Raw genomic sequence first — 25826 nt, 5'->3', positions numbered from 1 at the left:
ATGCCTATCAGAGCGTACCCTTTGTTCACTATGGGATGCTCCTCTCTTGGCCACATGCACGAATTAGCGGCGCTGTTTGCGGATCTGTGTGGTTATCCTTATCCAGATGAGGATCTGATGTATTAGCCACTACACCTGTAACTATAGGTTCATCAGTTACAGACCTCCCGCTCTTTGGAGCACTAAGGGTAGCATTTTCTCCCCCTTCTACCAGGCCTTTACCCAAAAGGACATCTTTCCTTGAACCCACTTTGCTACGCCGAACTCCCCGATAACAATAATTGGGCAAGCTGCTCGTCTATGCGAGCCAGCCGGAACAAAATAGGCTCCAGGGAGTCCAACACTATTTTCCCAAATCGGACTGACACCATATCCACATCAGACAGAGTTTTTGCAGGCCCACCACCCCCTCTGGGTCTTCCCACAGATCCAGGGGGGTTTACTGTCCTCTTGACTCTCGGCAAATGTCCCAAAGCTCGTTGATCAGTCCTGGTCGGGTCAATGCGCTTCCTTTCCCCCCCGCCGCGTTTTGGTCCCCCGTGTTTGTTGAGGTTGTAACATCCATGCCTTTTGGCTCTCCACCTGGGGGGCCCTAGCTCAGAATATTGAAGGTGGGAGACAGTGGGATTGGGGGTTCTTCACACGGGATGGGGGCATTGCAGGTGTTACTCCATTAGGGTCCACTACGGTTGTTAAAGGGACTGGCTGAACAGAGCGCATATTCAAGTCTGCAAGTGGTGGTAATGGAGCCAACGAAAACCTGCATTCGACTAGTTCAATTACTTTATTAATTGCCTCCACGGCCTTCTGAAGGAAGCCATTTAATGCGGCATCTGTACATTTAGGAGCATGCATAGGTTTCTTTCTTCCCATTTCAGGCAAATATGTAAATCCTCAATAAGTGAAGTTCAGCAACAAGGGTAAGGGTTATTTCCTTGACATTCCCACACCTCTCCTTACTTGGCTTTTTTCTGGTGTCTCCGTTGATGGAACCAAGGGATATCGCCCGGCCGCGGACAGGCGCAGACCGGCCGGCCCTTGGACCAGGCACGCCCGCGCCCATCCCGCGCTGTGGGAGCCCTGGCCGCTACTTGAGCGTCTCTTGGTGCGTGGAACTACGTCGGGGCGAGCTCGCTGCTTGTTGTCTTGGGAAATTTAGTTTTCCCAAAGTTTCGCCCTCGCGATGTGTGGTTGGCAAGTGGGTGGTCCGGTGGAAGGTCCGGTAGCAGCAAACAGCTGGTAGCAACAAGAATCCAGGTAAAATGAAAACAATGTCATACAGTCATCTGGGCCTAAATCCATCGTTTTTTTTGCTCACCATGCCATTCCAGTTTGGACCCAGCCATATGCAAATCAGTCTTGAACCTGCACCCAATGGGAACAGTCCAGCCTGAACTGCCAGGCCAGGTCCTCCCTGGACTGGAAACAAGCATTCTAGGAACGGTTTCAGGGTTTCACCCCTCTTCAGCCAGGATAGCTTGACTCCAGTGGCATAGAGAGCATGGGACCCACGTCTGGACATATCCGTCCCACTCTGGGTGACAAATGCAAAAAGAACAATTGATGGACAGAATGCAGAACAATTGCGCATTTTAGTGCTGATGGTCCACAGCAGCGCACTAAAACACTATGTCACACATTTTAAAGCAAATGATGCAGTACAGCAGCTCAAAGTGTGGTTGCCGGTTTATAATTAGCAGCTTGCTAATCGTCAGTGTGTGCCAGCTGGGCCCAGGTCTAGATGTGATGGGTTTGCTATGGTGATCTCAGTTTTAGCCTGGTTAAGTTGTTTAGTTAATTTTTTTTAAATTCAGTAACATACAACTGCCTCTGGGCCCAGGTCAGTTCTCATCTCTTCATATGGTTACTTAGAAAATGTTCATAGCATCCGGTCCTCCTGTAGCTAGTCCCCTGGGCTGATTGCCTCCTGAAGAAGTACCCTGCATGGCTTTACTCCAAGTACTAGAATATGTCCACCAAACTCTCCACCATGCCATATATTGCCTCAGCTTAGCCCAAACCCTCGATCCAGAATCACCTCGCCCTACCCCTCCACGGTCATATGTGCGGCCCCTGGTGATACCCCACACTGGGGGTTTCGGCCCCTGAGGAAATGTTTGTGAGTACCCCTGCTATAAGCTAACAAGTCTTGCAACAGATGAGGCCTAAAAACAATCTCTGCCCTCTGCTTTATGGCGTCGATAAACAGGTCAGCTGCAGCTTTCACTGCTCTATGGAATCTGAAGTGTGTGCTAACTGACTATATAGGCAATGGGGTTGAAGTGAGCACACCTCCCAGCACTAAATTTATAAAAGAATAAGTGCCTTGCCCAAAGTTTGACTACGAAGCCTGCAGCTGGTGTGTTAGACCCGGGATTCCTGGTTGGCTGAGGTAGGTACCTTAGGCCGAATAGGGACCCGCGCTTTCACGTCAGGGAAAGGAAGGTCACCTTCTGAGATAGCCCCACTCACCCCCTTGGTAGCTTGGCACGAGCAGCCAGGCTTATCTTCAAGGCAAATGTGCAAAGTATTTGCAACTGCGTTCACAGCAACCCAATGATGACACCACAAATAAACTCCACACAAGTTTTATAAAACGAGTATAAATTTTATATGAAAAGATATACGATAAGACAAGACTATATAAATCCAACATATGAGTAGGTGTACTATCTCTCCTGGCTGGTTTTTCGGCCAGCCAGCCCTTGTAAGTTCCGACGATATTAATGAGCACTTCTAAACATTCCACTGTAATCCTAATACCATGTTATGCAGTTCGTAATGCTAGAATCAGGCACTTGTGCAATGTAACAATAATGCAATGCGTAATGCAACAATCAGGCACTTTGCAATGTGAAAATAATGCAATGTGTAATACAACCACCAGGTACGTCGTTATGCAGAAATAAGGCAATGCGTAATACGCTAAACAGTTCATTGTGCGGAAACAATGCAATGCGTCATACGACAATTAGGTAGTTTGTTATGCTGAAATGATGCAATGTGTAATACGACCATCAGGTAGTTTGTTATGCAGAAATAAGATAATGCGTAATACACTCCGGCACTGATCACGGTGCCTCAGGTGGTCTCTCCGCCACTCCTTCTGACTTTCAGGTAGCCTTTGTCAACAGTTGCCCCCAACACGGGTATGGTGTAACAAAAAGTGCAGCTTCGCACTCCGGCCCCGGTACTGCCACTCACTTGGCAATACGGGCCCCGACATGAGCCGACGCAGAGGCTCGCGCTGCTGGACAGAGAGAGGCTGAGAGCGTCTCCCTCCGAGCCTGCACCCCGCCCCAGGAGTCGACACAGGTTACCTGGGGGGGCGCAAACCCACTCTCCTCTACTCATCCAACGACTTGGGTCTCCGATGCAATCCTTGTGTATTGGCAACGGTGGGCTCGGGCCGGCGGTTCAGCTCCTCCGAGGCTGCCGGTCCGGGCCGCTACTGCTACGAAGATCTCAGGCTGCCACAGAGCACACGCACACAGCGTCGCTGAGACTCCCTTGAGCTTCGGGTGCACGATCACCAGGCACTCCACGCGAAGGTCTCAGGCTGCACGAAGAACACGCGCACAGTGCCGCTGAGACTCACTTTAACTCCGGGTGCACGTTAACAAGGCAATCCTCACAAAGGTCTCACGCTGCACAAAGCACGCGCACACCGCGTCGATGAGACTCACTTGGACTCCAGGTGCACGATAACAAGGCAATCCTCACGAAGGTCTCACGCTGCACGCTGCACACGCACACAGCGTCGATGAGACTCACTTGGATCCAGGTGCCCAAGATCACAGGGCACTCCTTACGAGGGTCTCAGGCTGCAACAAGCACACGCACACAGCGTCGCTGAGACTCTCCTGGAAACTTTTGTGTTTCTGAGTTTCCGCAACAGGGAGCTAGCTCACCTCGGGCCCTTGGGGATAAGTTACTTCAGGACACAGCACAGCAAAGTCCTTTTAAGCAGGGGGACACAGCATACAGCAAAGTCCCTTTAGCCTTTCCTTTGTTAAAACAGCAAACTGCAGGCCAGCCCCAGAACACACAGCAAGGGTAAGTCCTATCCTTCAGTATCTTCAGTTGTTTCTTCCGTGGCAAAGGTTGCTCTTGACCACAAAGTAACTCCAGTATTGTTCAATCTTGATCAAGCCATTCTCCAAAGTTCAGGGGCTTCAGCTCTCATTGTTATACCCCTAAATGTCTTTGAAATCTTTGTGTTCAGGGGGGCACTGACCCCTGTTCAAACCAGTTCTGGGTACCTCCCTGCCAGTAACACCTTCTTCCTTTCATTAGTGGGGGTCTGGATTCTCAATCACTCACCAGGAGATGGGGCATTTTTTTATAGCAGCAACCCAGGCCTCTTCACCTCTAGGGGCTACTCCTTCCCCTACACTCCAGATGCAGGTCAGCCTGTGGCTGTCTCACCTCCTCCCCTGGGTCAGGACATTCCCCAGATCCTAACGCTTTCAAATCCAGACAGTCAATCCACAACCAGGCAGAGACACACAGAAATGTTAGAGCACAAGAACACATCCACTTCTAAAAGAGTGGCTTCTAAACACACAATGCAAAAACCACCTTCATAAAAAGATGTGTTATTACATTGTGAGTTCAGGCATACTAAACTTCACCTTTCCATCTTAAGCCTTTGGGAAGATGGAATGGAAACATATTCCACAGCCTCCCCATTCTGTCCTATGGGCAAGATGGCCTGTCACCAGTGAAAAACGAAATGGAGATTATTTCACTGTCAGGATATGGTACACACCTTAGTACATGTCCTACCTTCCACATGCACTGCACCCTGCCCAGGGGGTTACTTGGACCTACCATAGGGATGGCTCATGTGCATAGAAAGGGAAGGGTAAGGTCTGGCAAGTGGGTGCACTTGTCAGACAACATGGCAGTTTTAACAAACTGGGCGCAGGCCCTGCAATGGCAGGCCTGAGTTCCTTTTTTAAGCCTAGTTATGTGGGTGGCACAAATGGTGCTGCAGGCCCACTAGTAGCATTTGCATTACCAGCCCTGGCACACATAGTGCACTTTACTAAGGACTTTACTAGTAAGGTAAGTTTACCAATCATGGACAACCAATTTCCATTACACTTTATACAGGGAGCACTTGCACTGTTTAGCAGTGGCAAAGTGTCCAAAGCATCTAATTCAGTCAAAAATAGAGGAGGTAGAGGCAAAAAGTCAGGGGTAATCACTCCAAGAAATGCCAGGTCTAACACGGTGTTATTGAATATTGGTGTGCTGAAAACCAGGGCAGTATCATAGCTGTATCATCCACTTCCTGTCCCTTTATTTCACTTTTATGGGTTCTTTTCCATCCCTGCTTTCTCCCTTTGGCATGGGTTTTCAGTCTCTTTTTCCTTCCTTCCTCCCTTGTATGTTTTTCCCCTCTCTTTTGCTTAAAGTCTGATGAGGAAAAATAATTGATGGTCCCCACAAAATAAGTGCTTTTGGGCCCCATCTGCAAACAGAGGCTGAAATTAATTGCTGGCACCCCAAACGGCAGGGTTTGGGACTCCATGCTCATTCATATTAGGAACACTGAAAGTGTTCCATGGCCAGTCATTGCTAAGTGCGCTCCGGGGCAGTCTGAGCGTAACTAATTACTATCTCGGAATTTAAGATGCAGCCTTGGTAATTTCTCTATGATGTTTGGGGGGGGGAGGCCAGTTAACCAGGATAGGATGCTAAAAGCATTAAACAGTAATTACATGCGCTTTCTTTCGACCCCTGTTGCTGCTCAGACGCTAATCATTAATCTGTAAGAAAAGTACAACTAGGAGAGGCCTGCAGAGGCAAGAGAATCTGGAAAGGGGGCATACGAGAAGCAGAGATAGGTAGATGGCAGATCATAGGTAACAGAGAAACGGAGAAAAGGATAGAGTTGGGGATTGGGGAGTCGAGATATACAGAAGAGCTAGAGTAGAGGATAAGGAGGCTGCAACAGTGGTGGCAGTGGGCCACGCTGGTGGAGGTAATGGGCGGGGCCTCAATACAAACATTTTTTAGCAGCTTTACTTGTTTTTATCGTTTATCGTTTTTTAAAAATTATTTTTACACAAATTACGCGCTGGTTCTAACGTATTTTGAAACGACCTGCAGCCAAACACAGCGTTTGACATTAAGGAGCACTCGCGCCATCTAGTGATACAAGCCGGTCATGCCACATCGTGACTTAAAAATTTTGAAAACAACTTTGAATGCACTATACGTGACTGCATTATATGTGAAATCTAAAGCACATATCAGGTTGTTCAAATATTATGTAATTGCTCCCCTTATAGGAAACTTGAAGCTCGAAAATTGCATATTTTAGTGTTCAGAAATTGTGAATGTTTTTATTTTTTTTAGATATATTTTGAAACCTGAGACAAAAAAAAATGTAAGAATTCCAACTACAAACAAGTTTGGCCATTTAAACTCCAGGAGTGAAAGACTAGGCCGTGCGTAGTAGGAACAGTCATAACAGATATTCTATGTCAGACAATTAACATACAAAAAACATAATAACAGAACAGGGGCCAGGCATTTTGAGCCATTGGGTAATGTAGAACCACAGTTGATAAATGGACAATCAATCAATCAATCAATCATGGAATTTATATCGCGCACTACTCACCCGGAAGGGTCTCAAGGCGCTTGGGGAAGGGGGTCTGCTACTGCTCGAACAGCCAGGTCTTGAGCTGTTTCCTGAAGGCCAGGTGGTCCTGGGTCAGCCGCAGGTGGACGGGTAGGGAGTTCCAAGTCTTAGCCGCCAGGTAGGAGAAGGATCTTCCTCCGGCGGTGGCTCTCTGGATGCGAGGGACGACGGCGAGGGCGAGGTTCGCGGAACGTAGCTGGCGGGTGGGCGTGTAGAATTTGAGGCGGTCGTTGAGGTACCCTGGGCCCAGGTCATGGAGGGATTTATGTGCGTGGGTGAGGAGTCTGAACGTGATCCTCTGGTTGACAGGGAGCCAGTGCAGGTCTCTCAGGTAGCACGAGATGTGGCTGCGTCGGGGGACGTCCAGGATGAGTCGGGCGGAGGTGTTCTGGATACGCTGAAGTATTTTCTGAAGCTTGGCTGTTGTACCGGCGTAGAGGGTGTTTCCGTAGTCTAGTCTGCTGGTGACGAGAGCCTGGGTGACCGTCTTCCTGGTCTCGGTCGGGATCCATCGGAAGATCTTCCGGAGCATGCGGAGGTTGTGGAAGCAAGCTGAGGAGACGGCGTTGACTTGTCTGGCCATCGATAGGGAGGAGCCCAGGATGACGCCCAAGTTGCGTGCGTGGTCCGTTGGTTTGGGTGCGGTGCCTAGTGCCGGAGGCCACCAGGAGTCGTCCCATGCGGAGGGCGATGGTCCCAGGATGAGGACTTCTGTCTTGTCCGTGTTCAATTTCAGGCGGCTGATGTTCATCCATTCAGCGACGTCGGTCATCCCTTCGTGTAGGCTGGCTTTGGCGGTGTCGGGGTCTCTGGAGAGGGAGAGAATCAGCTGGGTGTCATCGGCGTAGGAAATGATGTTGAGGTTGTGTTGGCGTGCGATGGCAGCGAGGGGTTTCATGTAGATGTTGAAGAGAGTGGGGCTGAGGGAAGATCCTTGCGGGACGCCGCAGATGACTTCGGTGGCCTCGGAGCGGAACGGAGGGAGGCGTACTCTCTGTGTTCTGCCGGAGAGGTATGAGATGATCCATTCCAGAGCCTTCCCTTGGATGCCGGTGTCGTTGAGGCGTTGGACTAGTGTGCGGTGACAGACAGTGTCAAATGCTGCGGAGAGGTCTAGGAGGATGAGTGCCGCTGTTTCACCGTTGTCGAGCAGGGCTCGGATGTCGTCGGTGGCTGCGATGAGGGCGGTCTCGGTGCTGTGGTTGGCTCTGAATCCGGACTGCGATGGGTCGAGGGATCCGTTCGTCTCGAGGAAGGCTGCCAGTTGCTTGTTGACGACCTTCTCGATGACTTTGGCAGGGAAAGGAAGGAGCGAGATGGGGCGGAAGTTCTTGAGGTCGGTCGGGTCCGCTGTTGGTTTCTTCAGCAGAGCGCTGAGCTCGGCGTGCTTCCAGCTCTCCGGGAAGGTGGCTGTGTTGAAGGAGGTGTTGATGATGTCTCGGAGGTGGGGTGCGATGGTAGAGGCGGCCTTGTTGAAGACATGATGGGGGCACGGGTCGGTCGAAGATCCGGAGTGGATGGTGTTCATCGTGCGTGACGTGTCTTCGGGGGTCACCTCGGTCCATGTCTGGAGGGTGGCGGCGGGGTGCGTAGGTTCGACCGATGGGTGCGGGGGTGGAATGCCGAAGCTGTTGTGGATGTCGGCGATCTTGCGGTGGAAGTACGAGGCGAGGGAGTCGCAGAGGTCCTGTGAGGGAGTGATGTCGTTGTTGCCGGTGCTGGGGTTGGAGAACTCCTTGACGATGTTGAAGAGCTCCTTGCTGTCATGGGCGTTCTTGTCTAGTCGTTCCTTCAGAGATTTCTTCTTGGTGGTGCGGATGAGCTGGTGATGTCTGCGAGTGGCGAGTTTGAGTGCGGTCATGTTGTCGGCGGTCTTGTTGAGGAGCCAGGCCTTCTCGAAGGTGCGGCAGGCCTTCTTGGAGTCCTTAAGTTCATCGGTGAACCAGGGGGCCTTCTTGCTTCTGGGCCTGGTGAGTGGGTTCTTCAGTGGGGCGAGGTCGTCGGCACAGGAGGTCAGCCACTGCGTGAGGTCGAGGGCTGCTGTGTTAGGGTCCGTAGTCCTGACAGGTGGGCTCTGGCTGAGGGAGGTGGCGAGCTGGTCGGCGGTGATCTTGCTCCAGTTTCTGTGGGGAACCTGCTTCGGGTGATGGTGGACCGTGTTCTTTCTGAAGCTGAAGTGGACACAGCTGTGGTCAGTCCAGTCAAGTCCGGTGGAGTGGCTGAAGGTGACGTGTTTGCTGGATGAGAAGAGGGGGTCGAGCGTGTGGCCGGCGTAGTGGGTGGGGGTGTTGACCAGTTGCTGGAGTCCGAGGTTGGCGAGGTTGTCCAGCAGGGCGGTGGTGTTGCGGTCATTGTTGTTCTCCAGGTGGAAGTTGAGCTCCCCGAGGAGGATGTAGTCGGCGGAGGGGAGGGCGTGAGGGCTGATGAAGTTTGTGATGTCCTCGCAGAATTGTGCGCGTGGTCCCGGGGGTCTGTAGATGAGGGTGCCTCTGAGGGTAGTCTTGGGGTCGGTGTGGATCTGGAAGTGCAGGTATTCGGCGGCGTTGAAAACGTCGATGGAGTCAGTCGAGATGCGAATGGTGCTCTTGTGTACGATGGCGATACCTCCTCCGGTCTGGTTGACGCGATCCTTCCTGATGATCTTGTAGCCGTCCGGGATGGCTATGGCGATGTCGGGGGCTGAGGAGTCGTTCATCCAGGTTTCCGTGAGGAAGGCGACGTCTGGAGATGCTGTGTCGAGGAGGTTCCAGAGTTCCACGGCGTGTCTGTGGACGGAGCGGGTGTTGAGCAGGATGCACTTGAGGTGGTTGCTGTTGTTCGTCCTGATGGGTGCGGTGCCGGGTCGGAGGCAGGAGAAGTTGCAGGATCGGCAGGCGAAGGGTCCATGGGTGCGTCGCGGGGAGGCTCGGGCGGTGATGAGTGCGATGAGTGTGGCGGCATCGTAGGTCCTGCGGGGGGGCTGGCGGACGCGGGGGCCAGGGGGTCTGGCGCTGGGCGCGGTCCAGGCGTGGACGGGCGCAGACGGGCTTACCTTTGGCGCACCTTCGGCGCTCAGTCGGCGCTCCCGCTGCGCGCGTCCGCTGCGCGGTCGCTGAGGGGGCGTCATAAGTAGGTAGCCGGGTGGGAGGGTCGGCTGGGAGGCGGGAGGCTGGGCGACCAATGGGAGGCGAGGGGAGGCTGGTCTGGGGTCAGCGGCGGGAGGAGCGACTCACCAGGGGCAGCAGCGGCGGGAAAAGGCGCCAAGAAGCTTAGCGTCCGGCGAGGAGCAGGAGGTGTTCCCCACCTGAAGGAGAGAGGCAGCGGCAGCAGGCAGCAGGCAGCAGGCGCCGGCAGGCAGCAGGCGGCGTCAGAGCGGAGCAGAGGTAAGGAGCGACCGATTGTGAGGGCACAGTGGGTCACACTGACCGGTCCCCCGTGGTCCCCTTAAGTAGGTAGCCGGGTGGGAGGGTCGGCTGGGAGGCGGGAGGCTGGGTGACCAATGGGAGGCGAGGGGAGGCGGGTCTGGGGTCAGCGGCGGGAGGAGCGACTCACCAGGGGCAGCGGCGGCGGGAAAAGGCGCCAAGAAGCTTAGCGTCCGGCGGGGAGCAGGAGGTGTTCCCCACTTGAGGGAGAGAGGCAGCGGCAGCAGGCAGCGGCAGGCAGCAGGCAGCAGGCGGCATCAGAGCGGAGCAGAGGTAAGGAGCGACCGACTGTGAGGGCACAGTGGGTCACCACCTTAGCCCTGGCACACAAATATTGTGTTGAGAAGTTTGCCACATGTGCAGCAGTAGCGCACAGAATGTACAACCACCCAAAATAACAAAAGAATGGGCAATGCACAACTGAATGTTCTTCGGCACTGCAGCCCTTTTCGCTGTAGTTCAAGTTTCTCTACCACTCTTCTTACTGAGAGAAAAATAAAACTGTGATGGGTGGAAGCCTGAATTATTCTCAGCTACTGGTAACTACTCGGGCCCACATTCTAGTCCATCAATATTTTGCTCACTATTTCAGTTCATACCTTATACAAATCAGCCTTGGCCCTCCTCCAATAGAACAATCCAACCCAAACTGCCAAGATACAAGCAATTCGATCTTTGATGGACATGGGTCTTGTCTTCCAAGGCCTCATCAGTATGGCACAGTGAGCACCGTGCTAGCACTGAGCATTTACCAGTGGCTGAGATTAATTAAGGTGCTGCTTTCGGTCTCTGGTGAATCTCTGTTGTATATTGTCCATTATATCTTCCACACTCTGTGCCTGGCTATCGTCTAAGGGCTTGGTAAAATCTAAAGACCAATAATTAATAAAGAAAGTGTGCACGAAATACGTGAAGTTCTTGGATTACCAAAACATGAGCATGCTGAAGCAACTCACAAAGCCCTACAACTATGCAGATGCCATTTTTGACCCTGAACTCAAGCTTCAATTTAAAAAAAAGTAATCAATGACAGTTACTCGGTGAATATTCGTGGATGGATTCAAGTCAAAACCACTTTATTCGATTATTTAAAATCATAAAAGTATGCTATACAAATACAGAGGTATTAAAAGTCTAATTAATAGCAAATATACATATAAAAACTTTACAATAACAGTTAAAAATTCATGATTAACCATAGCCAACTTAAGTAGTTAATACAGATTCAATTTTCAGTTGTTAGAGGGGATCAACATCTTGTACAGTTTTTAGTCTGACCCTCCTCTCTCTGACAGATGCTGCTAGAAAGCTGGCAACACAGAACATAATTAATGGACACTCTAACAGGTTTAAAAACATTAGGGCTGGCTTGCACTGAATAAAATTCATACTTTTTAACAGTGGAATGAGAAACCTTTTCCTAGCGTATTTAAAAAATGGGCAAAAGAACAGAAAGTGCATGGTGTCTTGAGGGGAAAAGTCATCGCACTTGCAGGGTACAGCGTCTTCTGGTCTACTCCAACCCTCCACGTCCCATAGTACCATATGTATTTGGTTGAACCGCAGTTTAGTCAACAACCATCTATGGAAGGAATTGGTGACTAATTTCAGGAATAGTGGCATCCCCGGGGACGGGGTTACCAAGACATGCCCCCTGACCGAGGATTTACAAAGTTCAACTCCCTCTCGCTCGGCCTCCCTTAATTTGATAAAATTAGATTTTACCCACTCAAGATCTGCCTTACATAGGGATTCTGGGTTAGAAAAAATGTCTGGTCTCCCCATGTATGCAGCTAGCATCTCAATATTAGACAACCACTGGATTTTATTCCTATTGTCTAATCTAATACAGTCCTTTAGGATTTTATGGTTGAGGGAGAGATTCGGGTTTAACCATGTTTTCATCCATAGCAATAATGGTGCTAGTTTAATTATGTCTGTTATATAACCGCACCCAAGTTCCAAGTGTACTGAATAGGAAGCGGTTGATTGTGGGAGGCCAAGAAGGGAGCGCAAAAATTTGTTTTCCTCCGTCTGGATCACATCATGTTTAATGTAGCCCCAAATTGACGCCCCATACCTAACAATAGATATGGTTTTGGCTTTATAAATTGTTAATATTGCCTCGACCGGCTTTCCTCCCAGCCTTTTTGCAAAACCTAGTACTGCCGCAGAAGAGTTTCTCGCGGAATTTGCCTTTAATAAAAGCTGGGGGGACCAAGAACTCTTGTCATCGAAAACTACTCCTAGGTAGGTGAATACTCTCACTCGTGAGATTTCTTCTCCCCCGCAAAAGAAGGGCTTAACATTATTTTTTGCTCGGCCCAACGACATCACATGTGATTTGCTGTTATTTACTACCAGGTCCAAACTTTTCATGAAGTCTCCAAACGAGTCCAACAATTTTTGCAAGGCCAAGGGAGTCCTGGCCAGAAGAACGGCATCATCCGCGTATAGGAGGACCGGAATCGGGGTGCCTCCCATGCGCGGAATGTCCAGTGTTGCTGCCAACAGATTATGTTCCAGGGCATTAATATATAATGTAAACAGCATGGGGGCTAATATACATCCCTGTTGTACCCCTCTACTGGACTTCAAACTGGATGTACATTTCCCCTCGGTCGTCATCCTAATAGAGGCGTTCAGGTCTTTGTGGAGCTCAGCAAGGAAGTACACAAGGGACCTATCAAGTCCCATTTCCAGGAGCATTGTCCACAATTTAGACCTGTTGACGAGGTCAAAAGCTGTGGACAAATCCGTAAAACCCAGGTAAATGGAGCCCCTGGCCGCCTTGGTGTATTTGGCTGTTATTAGGAGAAGGTTCAAACATTGGGCCTCCGTACTCCGCCCAGCTCTAAAGCCATATTGGGCATCTGACAGAATGTTATTGTCAGAGGCCCACCCCGTTATCCTAGCTAGGATAACTTTCCCCAAGATCTTTATAGAGGAATCCAACAGGGATATGGGCCTATAACATCTGGGGTCTGCCCTTTGACCTTTCTTAAAGACCGGTATTATAACCGACCGGGACCATGATTTAGGGAATCCAACACAAGCCGAGTTATTAAATACATTTGTCAGTATATTGGCCCAAAACAAAGGATTAGCCTTATACATATCGGTTGGGACTCCGTCTGGTCCAGGAGCCTTCTTTCCTGCAGAATCTTCAATCGCTTTGGTAACCTCTCCTAAATGAAACCTAACTGGCATAGAGGTGGGTTCCAAGGCTTGTCCCACGAAAGTTTCTAATTCGAGGTGACTGCCATATATATTTTCAAAATGGCTCAGCCAACCCTCCTCTGCAATATTAGTTTCCAGCACATTATTTTTAATATTAGAGAAAAGGGGCTTGTTAATAATTGACCAAACTTTTGCACTGTCTTTTAAAGTAGCTTTGTCCATAAGTTCAACCCAGGCATTATGTTTAATTTCTTTTTTCCTATCCTCCAACGTTTTTTTATAATCTCTTCTGAGCATTCCTCGGGCGTGCCTGGAGAGCTTTTTTGAGGTAGTTGTAGGATTTAGTGCATTTATGATCAAACCAGCCCATATCTAATCTATTAATGGCTGGTCTACTTTTACTGGTTAGCTCTTTTGCCACTTTGAGGCAGATAGCTTCATACGAGGATATTACTTGCTTCCCCGTAGAATGTTGATCTCCACATATTTCTAGATCCATAGCCGCCTCTAATGTGATGGTGTTAAAAAACTCCTCTGGAATTACCTTGCTCCAGTTTAGCCTCCTCCCCTGGTCTTTTGTCTTCACTTCAGCAACCATCATGAAGGGGGTGGATGTATTTAAAAAAAGAGAAACCATCTAACAATTCAATTGCCACTGGATTATGGTCGCTAAAAGTTGACTGTATAGCATTACAAAAAACTACATATTTTAAAAGGCCAGAAGAGAGAAATATGTAGTCAATTATTGTATCACTATCCCTACCTATAAAAGTGGGAACCCGTGTCCTTTGATCGAAGAAGCCTGGGTCATACAATTCATTTTCAGATAAGAGTTTCTCCAGTGCTTCCCCCTTTTTTGAGTGCTCAAAGTGTTGCGGAGATGTAAAATCTGGCCCATCAATGTCAATTAACCAACAGTTGTGACTACATAAGTGCACATTAAAATCGCCTAACAAAATATAGTGGCAAAAAGTGGTTTGCTTTAAAGTATAGGTATTTTAAAAAATCGACAGCCAAAGCAGGTGAACATTCGGCGAGTCCCCTTGCTGGGAATTATAACAATTCACTAGTAATAATTTCGTTTTATTAGTGAGTTTGAATTCCAAGATAAGAAAATTATTGGATAAACAGAATATCCTGCTAACTGTCCCTCTTAGTTTCACCGATACCAGGACCACTAAGCCCCCTATAGCCCTCCCAGACATTGATTTTATTGCTGGGACAAAATAGGACGTAAAACCGTCCAACCAAAAATCGCAATCGATTTCCCAGGTCTCTTGAAAAGCCATAATGTCGTAGTCTTTCAAGAAACTTAACCAGGAGGTATTATCTCTCTTGGATCGTAAACCCGCCACATTCCAAGTTACCATCTTAATATTTGCCCCCTTAGGATTACCATGAGTCGTTTGACTATAATTGTTACCAACGGGGTTCGTAGGTGCTTGGTCTATTTCCTGAGGCGCCAAACCGGGGCAAGACTCATCCCCTAAACCCTCAGTTGCCTCTCGTCAATCACACATATCCAGGGAAGAAAATACCTCAAATCGATTGCGTGTAGTTATATTGGACCCATACTTAAATTAATTTTCTCCTCCAGTACCCTGGTTGTAAAACGGCGTCAATGCAGTCACTGGTATATAATTTCTCGATTTTATGCTATGTAGGGGATCTCTGGGGGGGTAGTTATAAAAGAAACCAAGAGGACGCACCTGGATACTGTTTTCATCTTGTGCCAGAGAGGCAGCCCTCAATAAGACAGTAGCCACATGTTGTGGATATCTGAAGTTAACTATTATGCATTCACCGACACAGAATTTTTTAGAAGACCCAATCCAGCTCACTCATCTAGTGCTTAAGATGTCATTAGCAAAGTTGAACGGGAATCCACACTTCCTGTGCAACCAGGAAACAGTTTTGTGTTTAAGAGAGTCATGAGTTTCCTTGTGCGTTATGTCTGAGTAACTATCCTGGGGCGGTACGTTAGTTAAAATCACAACATAAGGAGAACATGCCGGGGGTAAATTTATAAATCTACTTTTCTTTTCCTCCTGGCTATTCAATGTCGCAACCGACCCCGTTGAAACTGGTATAGCAGTTCTTTGTACAAAAGTAGGCTCTGGCAAAGTTGGTATAACTGGAACTTTAGTATTTGGGGGCTGAGGTGTTTGCTGTTGATTTACTACTCTAACTGCATTCTCTTGCCCAGCTACACCCGTCACCTTATTGTTGCTATCTAACGATTTTAGATGTTCTGTTAGCAAACCTCCTAGCCTCTTGACCTCATCGGCCACAGTATCTAATTTCCGAACTAGGGGTTGCACAAACTGATCTAATTTAGATTCAAATATAACCTCTAGGGAGCGCAGTAGTTGGGATAATTGATCGGTGTGTAATAGGCTGTTTGCGACAATTCTGTCTACTCGAGAGATTGGGGGCTCATCAAAATTAACCTGTACTTGTTTGGTAATGTCAACCCTTTTTCTAGACTTCTCCCCCCCCCCCCTTTTTGCTATGCTGCTTCCTACAGTTCCTGACTGGTCTAGCAACAGAGGTGACTTCATCAGTGATTTCACTCGGTATGAATGTATCAGAAGCTGAAGAATCCATGTGAACCTGGGCTGTATCCGTGAAAGCAGCTATAGAGGCCGGCTCGCAGATACCCTGTTCCAGCGGGCTCTCTACAGGTATCAGAGGAACTTGGGTACTTATTGGAGGACTATCCATTCCCAGAGAGGCCCTTCGATCGTTATTTATTTTATTTACCTTTTTCACCAAATAATTATCAAGAGGACCTAACCCCGGTGTAAGTGAGTCCTTTAGTCCTATAGGCATTGTGAACACTAGCAGATATATTAGTTATCAGCAGCAATGGAGTGAATGAAATCTCATTTGCACCACTGGAACAATATGACAGGGAAACACTTTACCAGAGACGAAGTCCTCAATGTCCTGGTAATCCAGCACAAAATGCAAAGGGTATGTCCCAGCCCAGCCACGGCCAGTCCCGGACGGCCACAGACGGTCCCGCCCTTGTCCCGGGCTTCTCCTGGCGCCTCCCGCGCGCGTCCCGCGATGCGGAGGAAGCCTCGCTGTTTTTAGCGCCTCCGGGCGGAAGTGCCCCAATAACGCTAGGCAGGCTGGGTTGTGTAGTCCTGCGTAGTCCTGCGCTGCCGCCGTGGATCGCAAATCGGCAGCAGCGAAATACACAGCGTGGGTGTCCTTGCCCCAGTCAAATGGGCCCCAGGTGCGTGCTTACTCCTCCGTTCGCCAAGGTTCGTGGATGGATTTTTTACAAGTGATGCAGTTTTGGCGATTAAGCTGGACATGTTGAGATCGTATTCTTAGGGTTTGGAGGCATGAGAAAAGAGACTTCACCTCTAGAAAATGCAACCCTTCTCAAACAATTTTCAAACTAAGACTGCTCCTGAGCGTATTTTATTAATTTGGCGTTTGGTAAAGCACTGTTTCAATGGCCTTATGGCACTTTTTTTTTCTGTGGGTACTAATAAAGATAAGCATGTGGCAGGGCTGTTCTCTGCAAAATCTGGTGGCCTAGATCCAAGTAGTCCATCAGGTATGAATGGAGTGTGCCAACAGCAACTACAACTGACCCAGCGATCAAAAAGTCTTAAAAGAACAGAGTCCGGAGAGGCTAGGACGAAGAAGGCATGCCAATTTAGGCATGCCAATTTAAGGCACTGCCCAGCCAGGACTTTAGGAGTCAAACAAGGGGGAATCACTAAATGAGGACTGGATTGTCAAAATACCAGTGAGAACTTGGTGGGCTTTTAATGGTTTTAATTGACAAAGTCATCCTCAAGTGTCCGTTATAATGGTACTCAATTCTACTAGGTTTTTGTTCTACGGACTCCACTAGTTCTTATCTACCCCTAATGTAAAATCATTCAGCCACATTTGTGTGACCATGAATAGACCATGGGCAAGATCTCATCGTCACCTGGCCATAACGCCTGTTACCTTAGTAGAAATGGGTGGACAGATGAGCGGGTGGAATGTGGGAGGGCTGCTTTTAGGCATCAGGAAGACTTGGAAAGAGGGGGTGGGCATGGTCTTTGGTTGTTGAGGGTCTTCGTACTAGCCCAGTACCACCTTCTGTGTCAGTGAGTCCAGTGTTCAGAACCACCTTAATTGGAAGAAATCTTTATGTTCTGCTATTTAAAAAAGATGTGAAGTAATAAAAGAGACTGAAATTAATCAAAGATTAGCCAACACTAATAGTTTCTTTGCAGTTAATGTCTACATGCAAAATACACAAGATGTCCTTCTGCTTTTTGTGGATTGTAAATATAATTGATGTATTAAAACCTGTGGGTCAACAAACAAGGATATAAGCCATTCCATCAATGCAGAACTGCCAGCAGCTATGAGATGTATATGAAGCAGCACAGCCGATACACGTCTGGGATGGATGGAAACAAGACAGACGTATTTCATGTGTTCATTGAGGGACTAATAAAACAAACTAGGATATTTTTAATTAGTGGGAATGGAGGAAAGTAAACTTAGGGTAGCCTGAATATCACGGTGAATACAAACAGGGCTGACAGATAACTCCACATGAAAGTCCCCAAAGAACAGGAAGTGGTCCCGTCACTGAGCACCCGACGTCAAACCATTACCACAATTCAAAAATGCAGAAAGGGAATTCCTTTGCTGCAATGGCACAAGGTAACATAAATAAAGGGCAAGTAAGGAAGTAGGGGCAATGCTGTTTAATTATGCTCTAAAACAAACCTCATTGAGCATGAGCAGCCAAACCCCAGGCATGCCTCTGGCCAGCACAAAGCACAAGGGAAAAAAAAACATTACCTGAAATGTAATAAGAATAAAACCGAGGCTCTGCTCTCATCGGCCACTGCTCTGGAATTCCTTTTTAGACATGGTTCTCTGCTCTTACATCAAAAGGAATCATACAGTGCAGAGGCCTTTAGAAACTTGCCCTGTTAAGAGAGACCTATCCTACCCAAGCCTGGTCCAAGGTTAGAGGCATGCGCCTACCTCTACTAGGCCTGCCCTCTGAAGACATGCTCTTAAGCATGCCATGTCGGATCTGGAAAGAGGTGTTTCGTTGCCTCTGCACTGCGAGCACTTTTAGAGATTCTTCACCCGTCAGCTACTATAGGTGTTTTCAGTGAAGAAGACATGCTGCCCGTTGTATTCCTGCTCTTTGGAGGGAGATCTGTCTCACCCTCTGTAGAGGGAGACGAGAACTCCCTCGCACTCCTCAACCCATGCGAAGCTAGCTCTGCGGCGGAAAGCCTGGCCATGCGCATTCAGTGCTATGAACGCGCCCTGGAGGGAAGCCAGCACCATTGTGTGCAATGACTACTCTGAAGTAAGGCCAAGCCCTCCCCATACTATGCCCATTCCCTGGAGTGATCCCTCTGGGAGCTTTCAACGCCACAATCTTTTACTATCACTGAAAATTCGCACATATATCACTTCCAAAATTGGTTTGGCCACAGGTGGCAGGAGTAGGACGAGCAAAGGGGGCGGGGGTTTGGCGGAGAAAGGTAATGGGTACAATTCTTATACAACAGGTCGCTGTGCAGAGATTAACCTGTCATGGTGAATAGTAGTGCCCTCTAGTACACTAAGGGCCAGGTATCCACAACCGGTTACTGTGCAGAGATTAATACAAAATGAATGATGAACAGAAATATCCTTTAGTATACTACAGGTCTGCAAGCATGACCATAGGGGGATGGAGCAGTATCCTCAGCTGTAAATACAGAAACCAGTGGTTGCTTATGGCAGTGAACCATATGCCTCCTTAAAATAGGTTTGCACTTACTCATAATTTGCTGTAAGTAGGCGTTTTGAGTCCTTTGCGTTGTCATCTCCTAAAACAATCTGGAATACTTTTGTCCCATCGGAGCTTTCCTCTGGAAGGTTGGCACTAGTGAGATACCAAAAGCGCATCAAGATACTGACAAACTTTCTGCCTATGTAGGGGAGAGTAAGGAAAACAACATAGGTTGATTTATTACAGAAACGACATCAACAAAGAAACAATTTAATTTCGGATCGGAGTGAAGTACTAAATACAAACCAATGGAAAGCATTTTTCCCTAAAGACACAGTAACTGTACGAACAGAAGGAAAAGCAAGCATACAGATGGGCAACATTTGTGTGAAAAGGCAAAAGATCTACATTGCTACATGTTTATCTGATAACTATAGACATACAAAACAAATCAACATTTCAATTGGTCCAAGAAGCTTTTCCTTTAGAAATGGAGAACGAAATTGTCCAAAATAGGAGCAATAGCCACAAGTAGTGAAAAAGTGAAAAAGTAGTGAAAAAGGAAGTGTGAGCGTGTGTTTCTCTTTCCCTCACAGTCAAGTTCAGTAAAAGGATTAATTCCTATTTTGCAACATAATGAATGATCATTGACGATTTGAATTGAGGAAGAAGTTTTTTTATTGGCAACTGCCACTTTATCATTTCATTTCTACAAAACAATCCATTTTTGTTGGGAAGATGGAACCGCCGACAAGTGTTTCGCCCTTCGTGGCGTTTTTAGCCAGGGCTTTCTCAAGGCTGCAAGAGAGGAATTACAATAAGTTCCTGATGTAGCAGCTCAGCGGATGGACAAAGCAAGATGCCACCAAAAACGTGCTCCCAGTGAAAAGGTGTGATTAAAAAAGTAATAATTGTTTTATACATTTTTATAAATTTTATTATTGAATTACAAAAGTTAAAAGACAGCAGTGATGCAACCGTTTACAAGTGATAAACAGAATAGTCCAAACAACCAGAAGAAGTTATATAAGCAGTAAAGAAAAGAAATGAAGTGAAGACTAGGTCTGCAAAAACGAGAGGAACAACAAATAGAGAAATTTGATCAAAAAGATTATTCATACAGTAAGAAATACCAATAGAGAGAGCACATAGTCATGCTGTTAGTCTCATAAGGAAATAGTTATCTTCAGACGTGATACACAATAAGAAAGAGTACATATAGCGAAATAACAAAAAACATGGCGCCAAAGGTTGTTCTAAAAAATGACAAAACTTTGTACCTAATTATCGTATTCTGTAAACGGTCAGTGCATTCATGTGCACATTAGTATCAACAGGCCTGCAAAAAAGAATAAAAGCAGAAAGAGATTGACCAAGGAGTAATATTAATTCAGTCGCAAGTGCCAATAACAAGGTCATATTGTCATATAATGCCCTTTGCGTGCAGACTTGCCATAAATGAAAGATAAAGTGAATAGATCCTTATGCCTAGCATAAAGGCTAGCACCGTTTATGGAAATTGAACTGAAAGAAGCAGTGGGAAAGGAGGTAGTCTACATTTCGTGGCTATGCATTACAAATAATACAAAACAGGCTGTCTTGTGAATGGCATGCTATATGCAGGATTTAGCAAAATGGCACAAACATGCTCATGTTTATTCAAGCAGTGACGTATTTAGGCAAAGATGAGATGCGAACTGAGCGCAGGCGATGTCAAGGCGCAATATTTACTTTACAAAGTCTGAGCCAAAGTATAACAAAAAATAAAATAATGAACTAAGTCTACACAAATGGGTGAAAGCGGGAGGAGCGTAAAGCGGGAGCACAGAGCATAGAGTCACTTACATTAAAATTCAAGACAGCGGAAATTCCCAAGGTAATCCTGTAATGTGGCGACCCAGTGATGTATCAACGTGGTGTGTGCATCGCCATCTTTAAATAGTGCATACGGGGTCATAATGACCCGGAAGTGAATTGGTCGGAGTTTAACAAAAGGTCCAAGATGAAAATAAAACATGAGGAGGAGAAGTGAAGAAAAAATACTGGAGACCCATATGTTATATGGGGTCCTCATAAATAAAAAGTATATACCTGTCAGGGATTACTCAAAAAGTGTGAACTCAAACGAGCAACAGGAAAGTGTTTCCTGTTCTTTATATCCCCGTTGTTTCACAGTGTTCTTTTATTTCATGAGAATTAGCTGAATATTCCGTATATGAGCTACAGTTCATGCGCACTCGACGATATTCTCCAGCTGGGATATTGACAACAGTATGGTGTGGATGGCTGCTAAAAGCATGTAAGATGGAATTAGCAGAAGTAGTCTTTCTATGAATTTTAGTATGGAGTCCGCTGTCCTCACTGTAAATTGTTAGGTTTAGGTATTCAATCTCACTTTACGAGACTATGTAGGTGATATCAATTCCCCATCTGTTCAGAGTGAGGGAGTCAATGAAGAGTTTCCGGAGTTCCTCTGGTCCTTGCCATATGAGCAGGATATCATCGATATACCTTCCCCACATAATTATGTTGCCAGTCAAGTCATCTATTCTTTCACCCCAAAGCCACTCTCGCTCCACCTCACCCATCAGGAGGCAGGCATATGGTGGTGCAAATTTGGCCACCATTGCAGTACCCTGGAGTTGTAAATAGTAGTTGCCATTAAAAAGAAAATAATTGTTGAAGAGACAGAATTCAACCAACTCCAAGATCATGTTGTTTCTGGCTGTAAGATGGACTGATCTGGTTTGAAGGAATTTTCTTGCTGCTGCAAATCCATCCGGATGTTTGATGGAGGTGTAAAGACTGGTGACATCGATTGAGGACATTATAAATTAGTCTTGCCACACTATATTCTCCAGTTTTTGTAAAACATCATTAGAATCTTTAATGTAGGATGGAAGATCCCTCATGAACGGTTGGAGTTCAGAGTCAATCAAGGTGCCCACATTTGAACAGATCAAATCAATTCCTGTGATAATTGGTCTGCCCTTGGGTGGTATCCCTGGTTTATGGACCTTAGGAAGTAGATAAAAGGTCGGAGTGGTTGGATTATCAATGTATAAAATGTGGTTTTCTTCCAGGGTAAGGAGTTCTTTTTCGTACCAAGTATTTAAGAGTTGCAGGAGTTTTTCTTGGATCCCTTTTGTGGGATTGTGGTTGAGCCTCGGATAGCAAGTAGTGCAGGCAGTGCAATGCACCGGGGGCCAGAGGTGGGAAGGGGCCCAACTACTACAAGCCCCTTGAACCTTTAGGCACTTGAAGTAGAAGTGGAGGGGGCTGCAGCACCCCCAAAAGGACCAGTCTTGAGTTCTGAAGGTGAACAAGCACTAAGGAGGACTTTAAATTTTGTTTTTATCTTGTCACATTTGCTGTGCATTCAAAGAAAGAGGTCAAATGTCGGTCTAGTCTTCTGACAGGTTGCTGCTTAATATTTTAACATGGAGACTGGTGCTTACTTTTCTTTCTCTTACTGCAAAGTGTGAGGATTTTGTAAAGTGAACTATGTAACAATCTTGCTGGAATGGAAGGAAAAGCCATAGGGTGTTGTTTTCTTCTAACACAACAACATTTAAATACCTATAAATGAAGTATACAAATATTTTTAAATAAACAGTTATGAAAGGAAAAAGTGTGAGGGAAATAAAGATTTTAATAGGATCAAAAAAACTTTGTGATGTGCAAATTACAAATTAAATGAAATTTCCACACTTCATCATTTGTGCGCTATATAGTTTTATCAGCAAAACTATATTGTCTATGCAAATTTAGTGGACATTTCAACAGAAAATGTGCGGTCTTTAAAATACAGTGTGCTACCACACCATGTAATATTTTTGTGACTGTGTGCTCTACAAGATATATGAGAAACTGAGGAGCAGTCCCCTATGAGCAGCCCAAGAGCCACAAGATCCTTGCACCCCAGCTAGACAATTGCACTTTCCCACGGCAAATAACCTGTAACACAAGGCAGCCCTGCTGAGGGAATTTCACTGCAACCAGAGGGCAGCTAGAGGCAAAGTTCCTATCACCCACCTCCCTATGCCAGCACAGAGATGCCCTCTTGTCCTTATGGGGGATGAGCTAAAGGAAGAGATGGGGCAGGGAATCCATGAGCTTGCTTGGCCTTATAATTCTGGTCCTCTGGTAAACATCCATAAACAAATAAAACTGCTGTCCAAAGATTTTCATTTTTGATCTGAGTTTTGGATTGCTAGAGATGTAATTTAGCTAGGGTAGATATTGCAGATCCAGGCCAAATTTTTGGGCACAACATTTTTTTTAAATGGCGGGTGTGTTGCAGTGGTGATGTAATATTTCAGGAACCATGAGACCCATCTACTTCATTTTCGTGTTTCAGCAATAGCTCATGGTACATTTGCATATGGTGAAAATTTGAGAAGAGCATATCAACAGGGATATCTTTTTGTATCCTTTTGTAGCACAGATTTTGCAAGTACATGTATGTGAAAGGTCTGTGGGTAGAGCCTTTAGAAATTTAGTAAGTTTTAACACCCCATCAATAGCTTCCCAACCAAATTCACACGGATCTCTCTCTAAATATGCATCTTCTGATCAAGTAGAACGCTCCTTTAATTTGTCCACCCACAGAATTGGACGTCGGTGGAAGGTCACTTATAGGGACTGATCTCATGAACTCACTGTACTGAAGATCACATGCGTTACAGTCAGAGCTTGTTTTCCACATACACAAAAGTCATTTTTCTACGACTTTAAAGTCACATTCTTCTTCTGTCTCAGCAAATCCTTTTAGAAACTTCACAGGTTCAGCAGTTAAAGCTCCAAGCTTTGTTCCAATTTTGCTCACATTGGGCATCTCTGGGTCAAGTTTCTTGTACAGAAAAAAAAGCGGGACTAAGTGTCTTTTCTCGCCTGTTCCATAACGTATCCATAACTATGACAATCCTTGACTCATGAACATAGCAACAAATTTAAATAGCAGAATATATCTGTGTCATTTGACAGTACAATGACTCAATTGGAACCATTTCGAACACCCCATGCAACATGTGGCACAACATGAAGATCAGCTTCCTCCAATTTGCTGTCAAGTTCTTGAGCAATATGCCCGGACTTTTTGAATAACTCTCTGCAGTCACTAACTCCTAAACGACAATCATTCCACTTGCAATAATTAGAAATTCAGTGTTCACTGAAGCATCAGCATTGTTTTGGTGAGTTAACATCTTAAAGTTTATATTGTTTGATGTTGATGACCAGAGTTTATCAAGTTGCACAGGTGAAGGTGTTGGAATTTTTGATGCAGGCAAAGTCAATTGTTCCACTTGTTGACATTCCACTAATTCCATCACATTCTTTGACAGATAGTTAAAGATAGCTATCATAGACATTTTGCAGTTCCTGTACTGTGCACACTGACTGACATCTGTAGAACAGTTCGAACTACCTCACCGAAGTTTTGCATGGATGAAATCTTGACCATTCACAATTGTGACGTAGTCTAATACAACAGCAGTTTTCAGTGAGGACACCTTTTCAAATACAAATTCTTTAGGTGAAATGTTTTTTTCGAGCTCTTGTACGAGTTTGTGCTTCACTGGTTTGGTTGCAGCATATCAATCACAGAATGCTTTTGTTGGAAGAAGATTATGCAACAGAACGTCCTTGATAAATTCACCCTTTTTTACTCCATCCATCACTCTTTGTGCTTGCGAAAGTTGTTTTTTGTAACCTGATCTGCACTGGCTGGTTGAACTCTTACTATGTTAATTGAAGTGTGGAAGTTTAGCTTTAGTGATTATGTCAAACAGCTTTTTCTCTTTCAATACAAATCTCTCCTGCTTCAGTTTTGTATTGTTTCGATCCATGTTCCAGGACATCTAGTAGACGTGTCTTTATAGAGTTATCCAAGTATTGTACTGTCACGAAGTATGTGTAATCACACAGGCTCAGTCATTTCAAAGGGGGTTTCTTGCTGCTGTATGAAATTAAGAAGGCGGTCAACATGTTTATTAAAACATTCCCCTCTCTTTCCCACATGTTCGTGGTGAGGAAGTGTTTCACGATGGTCCATTAATTTTGAATTAGTCATCTCCGAAAATATTACAAATAGAAAGGACGTCATGATAAACCAGCTGCCATATTCACTTTTACGTGTCTGATAAACAATTCGCTTGGAGTTTTTCTGTGATCTCTGGATCGTCTGTTCCTGTTTCACATCTGGAGCCACTGTATTGAACTTTTACTCTCGTCTTTTTCACCACAAATTGCCTTTGGATAAATTTTGTGAAACACTGTAATCAGTGACTTCAGAGTCTTCAATAGCAGCTCTGAATCACCTTCCTGATCAGCATGCACCACGTTTTTCACTAGAGCTATCATGTGTAAAACATTTCCCCAGTACTTGCAAAGTTCAGATTTTTCTTCACATTCTTTGACAAACTCTATGAACTTGGTTTTCTGATTTTGAACTGAGTGTATTGAACATTGCCTGGCTTTGCATTATGTCTTTTGAATGAAGTGCACCCTGTGCCTTGTTCACTTCTGAGATAAGATATGCAAAACCTAATTCGTCATTCTTGTTCCAGTAATCATTCCAAAGCAATGTTTCTATAGCCTTAGATAGGAGGAGCATACCTTGTAACGAACAAATATAATGAATTCCACTCAAAACCAACTGAACAGTTTTGCTTCAAAAGTTTCAGCCTCAATAAGTGCATCCTCTATGCCACATTCACAGAAATAACTTTGCACACACTGCAGCACAACTTTTGTCATGTGGAAAATGTCCATCGTTAGATAAAGATCATCAAATTCTATTGGATTGCTCTTAAAAATG

General features: G+C 46.1%; 1 protein-coding gene across 1 annotated transcript in view; it reads right to left on the bottom strand.

Moving 5' to 3' along the window:
- MAIP1 (matrix AAA peptidase interacting protein 1) overlaps positions 1-25826 on the bottom strand; it is a 155930-nt gene that overhangs the window by 20849 nt on the left and 109255 nt on the right. Inside the window, exon 4 of the mRNA XM_085648690.1 lies at positions 19055-19205. Coding sequence (XP_085504816.1) covers positions 19055-19205 — 151 coding nt within the window. The remainder of the gene's footprint in view (positions 1-19054; positions 19206-25826) is intronic.

The sequence above is a fragment of the Triturus cristatus genome, chromosome 3_2, assembly GCF_964204655.1.
Source record: "Triturus cristatus chromosome 3_2, aTriCri1.1, whole genome shotgun sequence".
In the NCBI taxonomy this organism is placed as follows: domain Eukaryota; kingdom Metazoa; phylum Chordata; class Amphibia; order Caudata; family Salamandridae; genus Triturus; species Triturus cristatus.
Note: the sequence above shows the minus strand (reverse complement) of the source record. Positions and strands in the feature narration are given on the sequence as shown.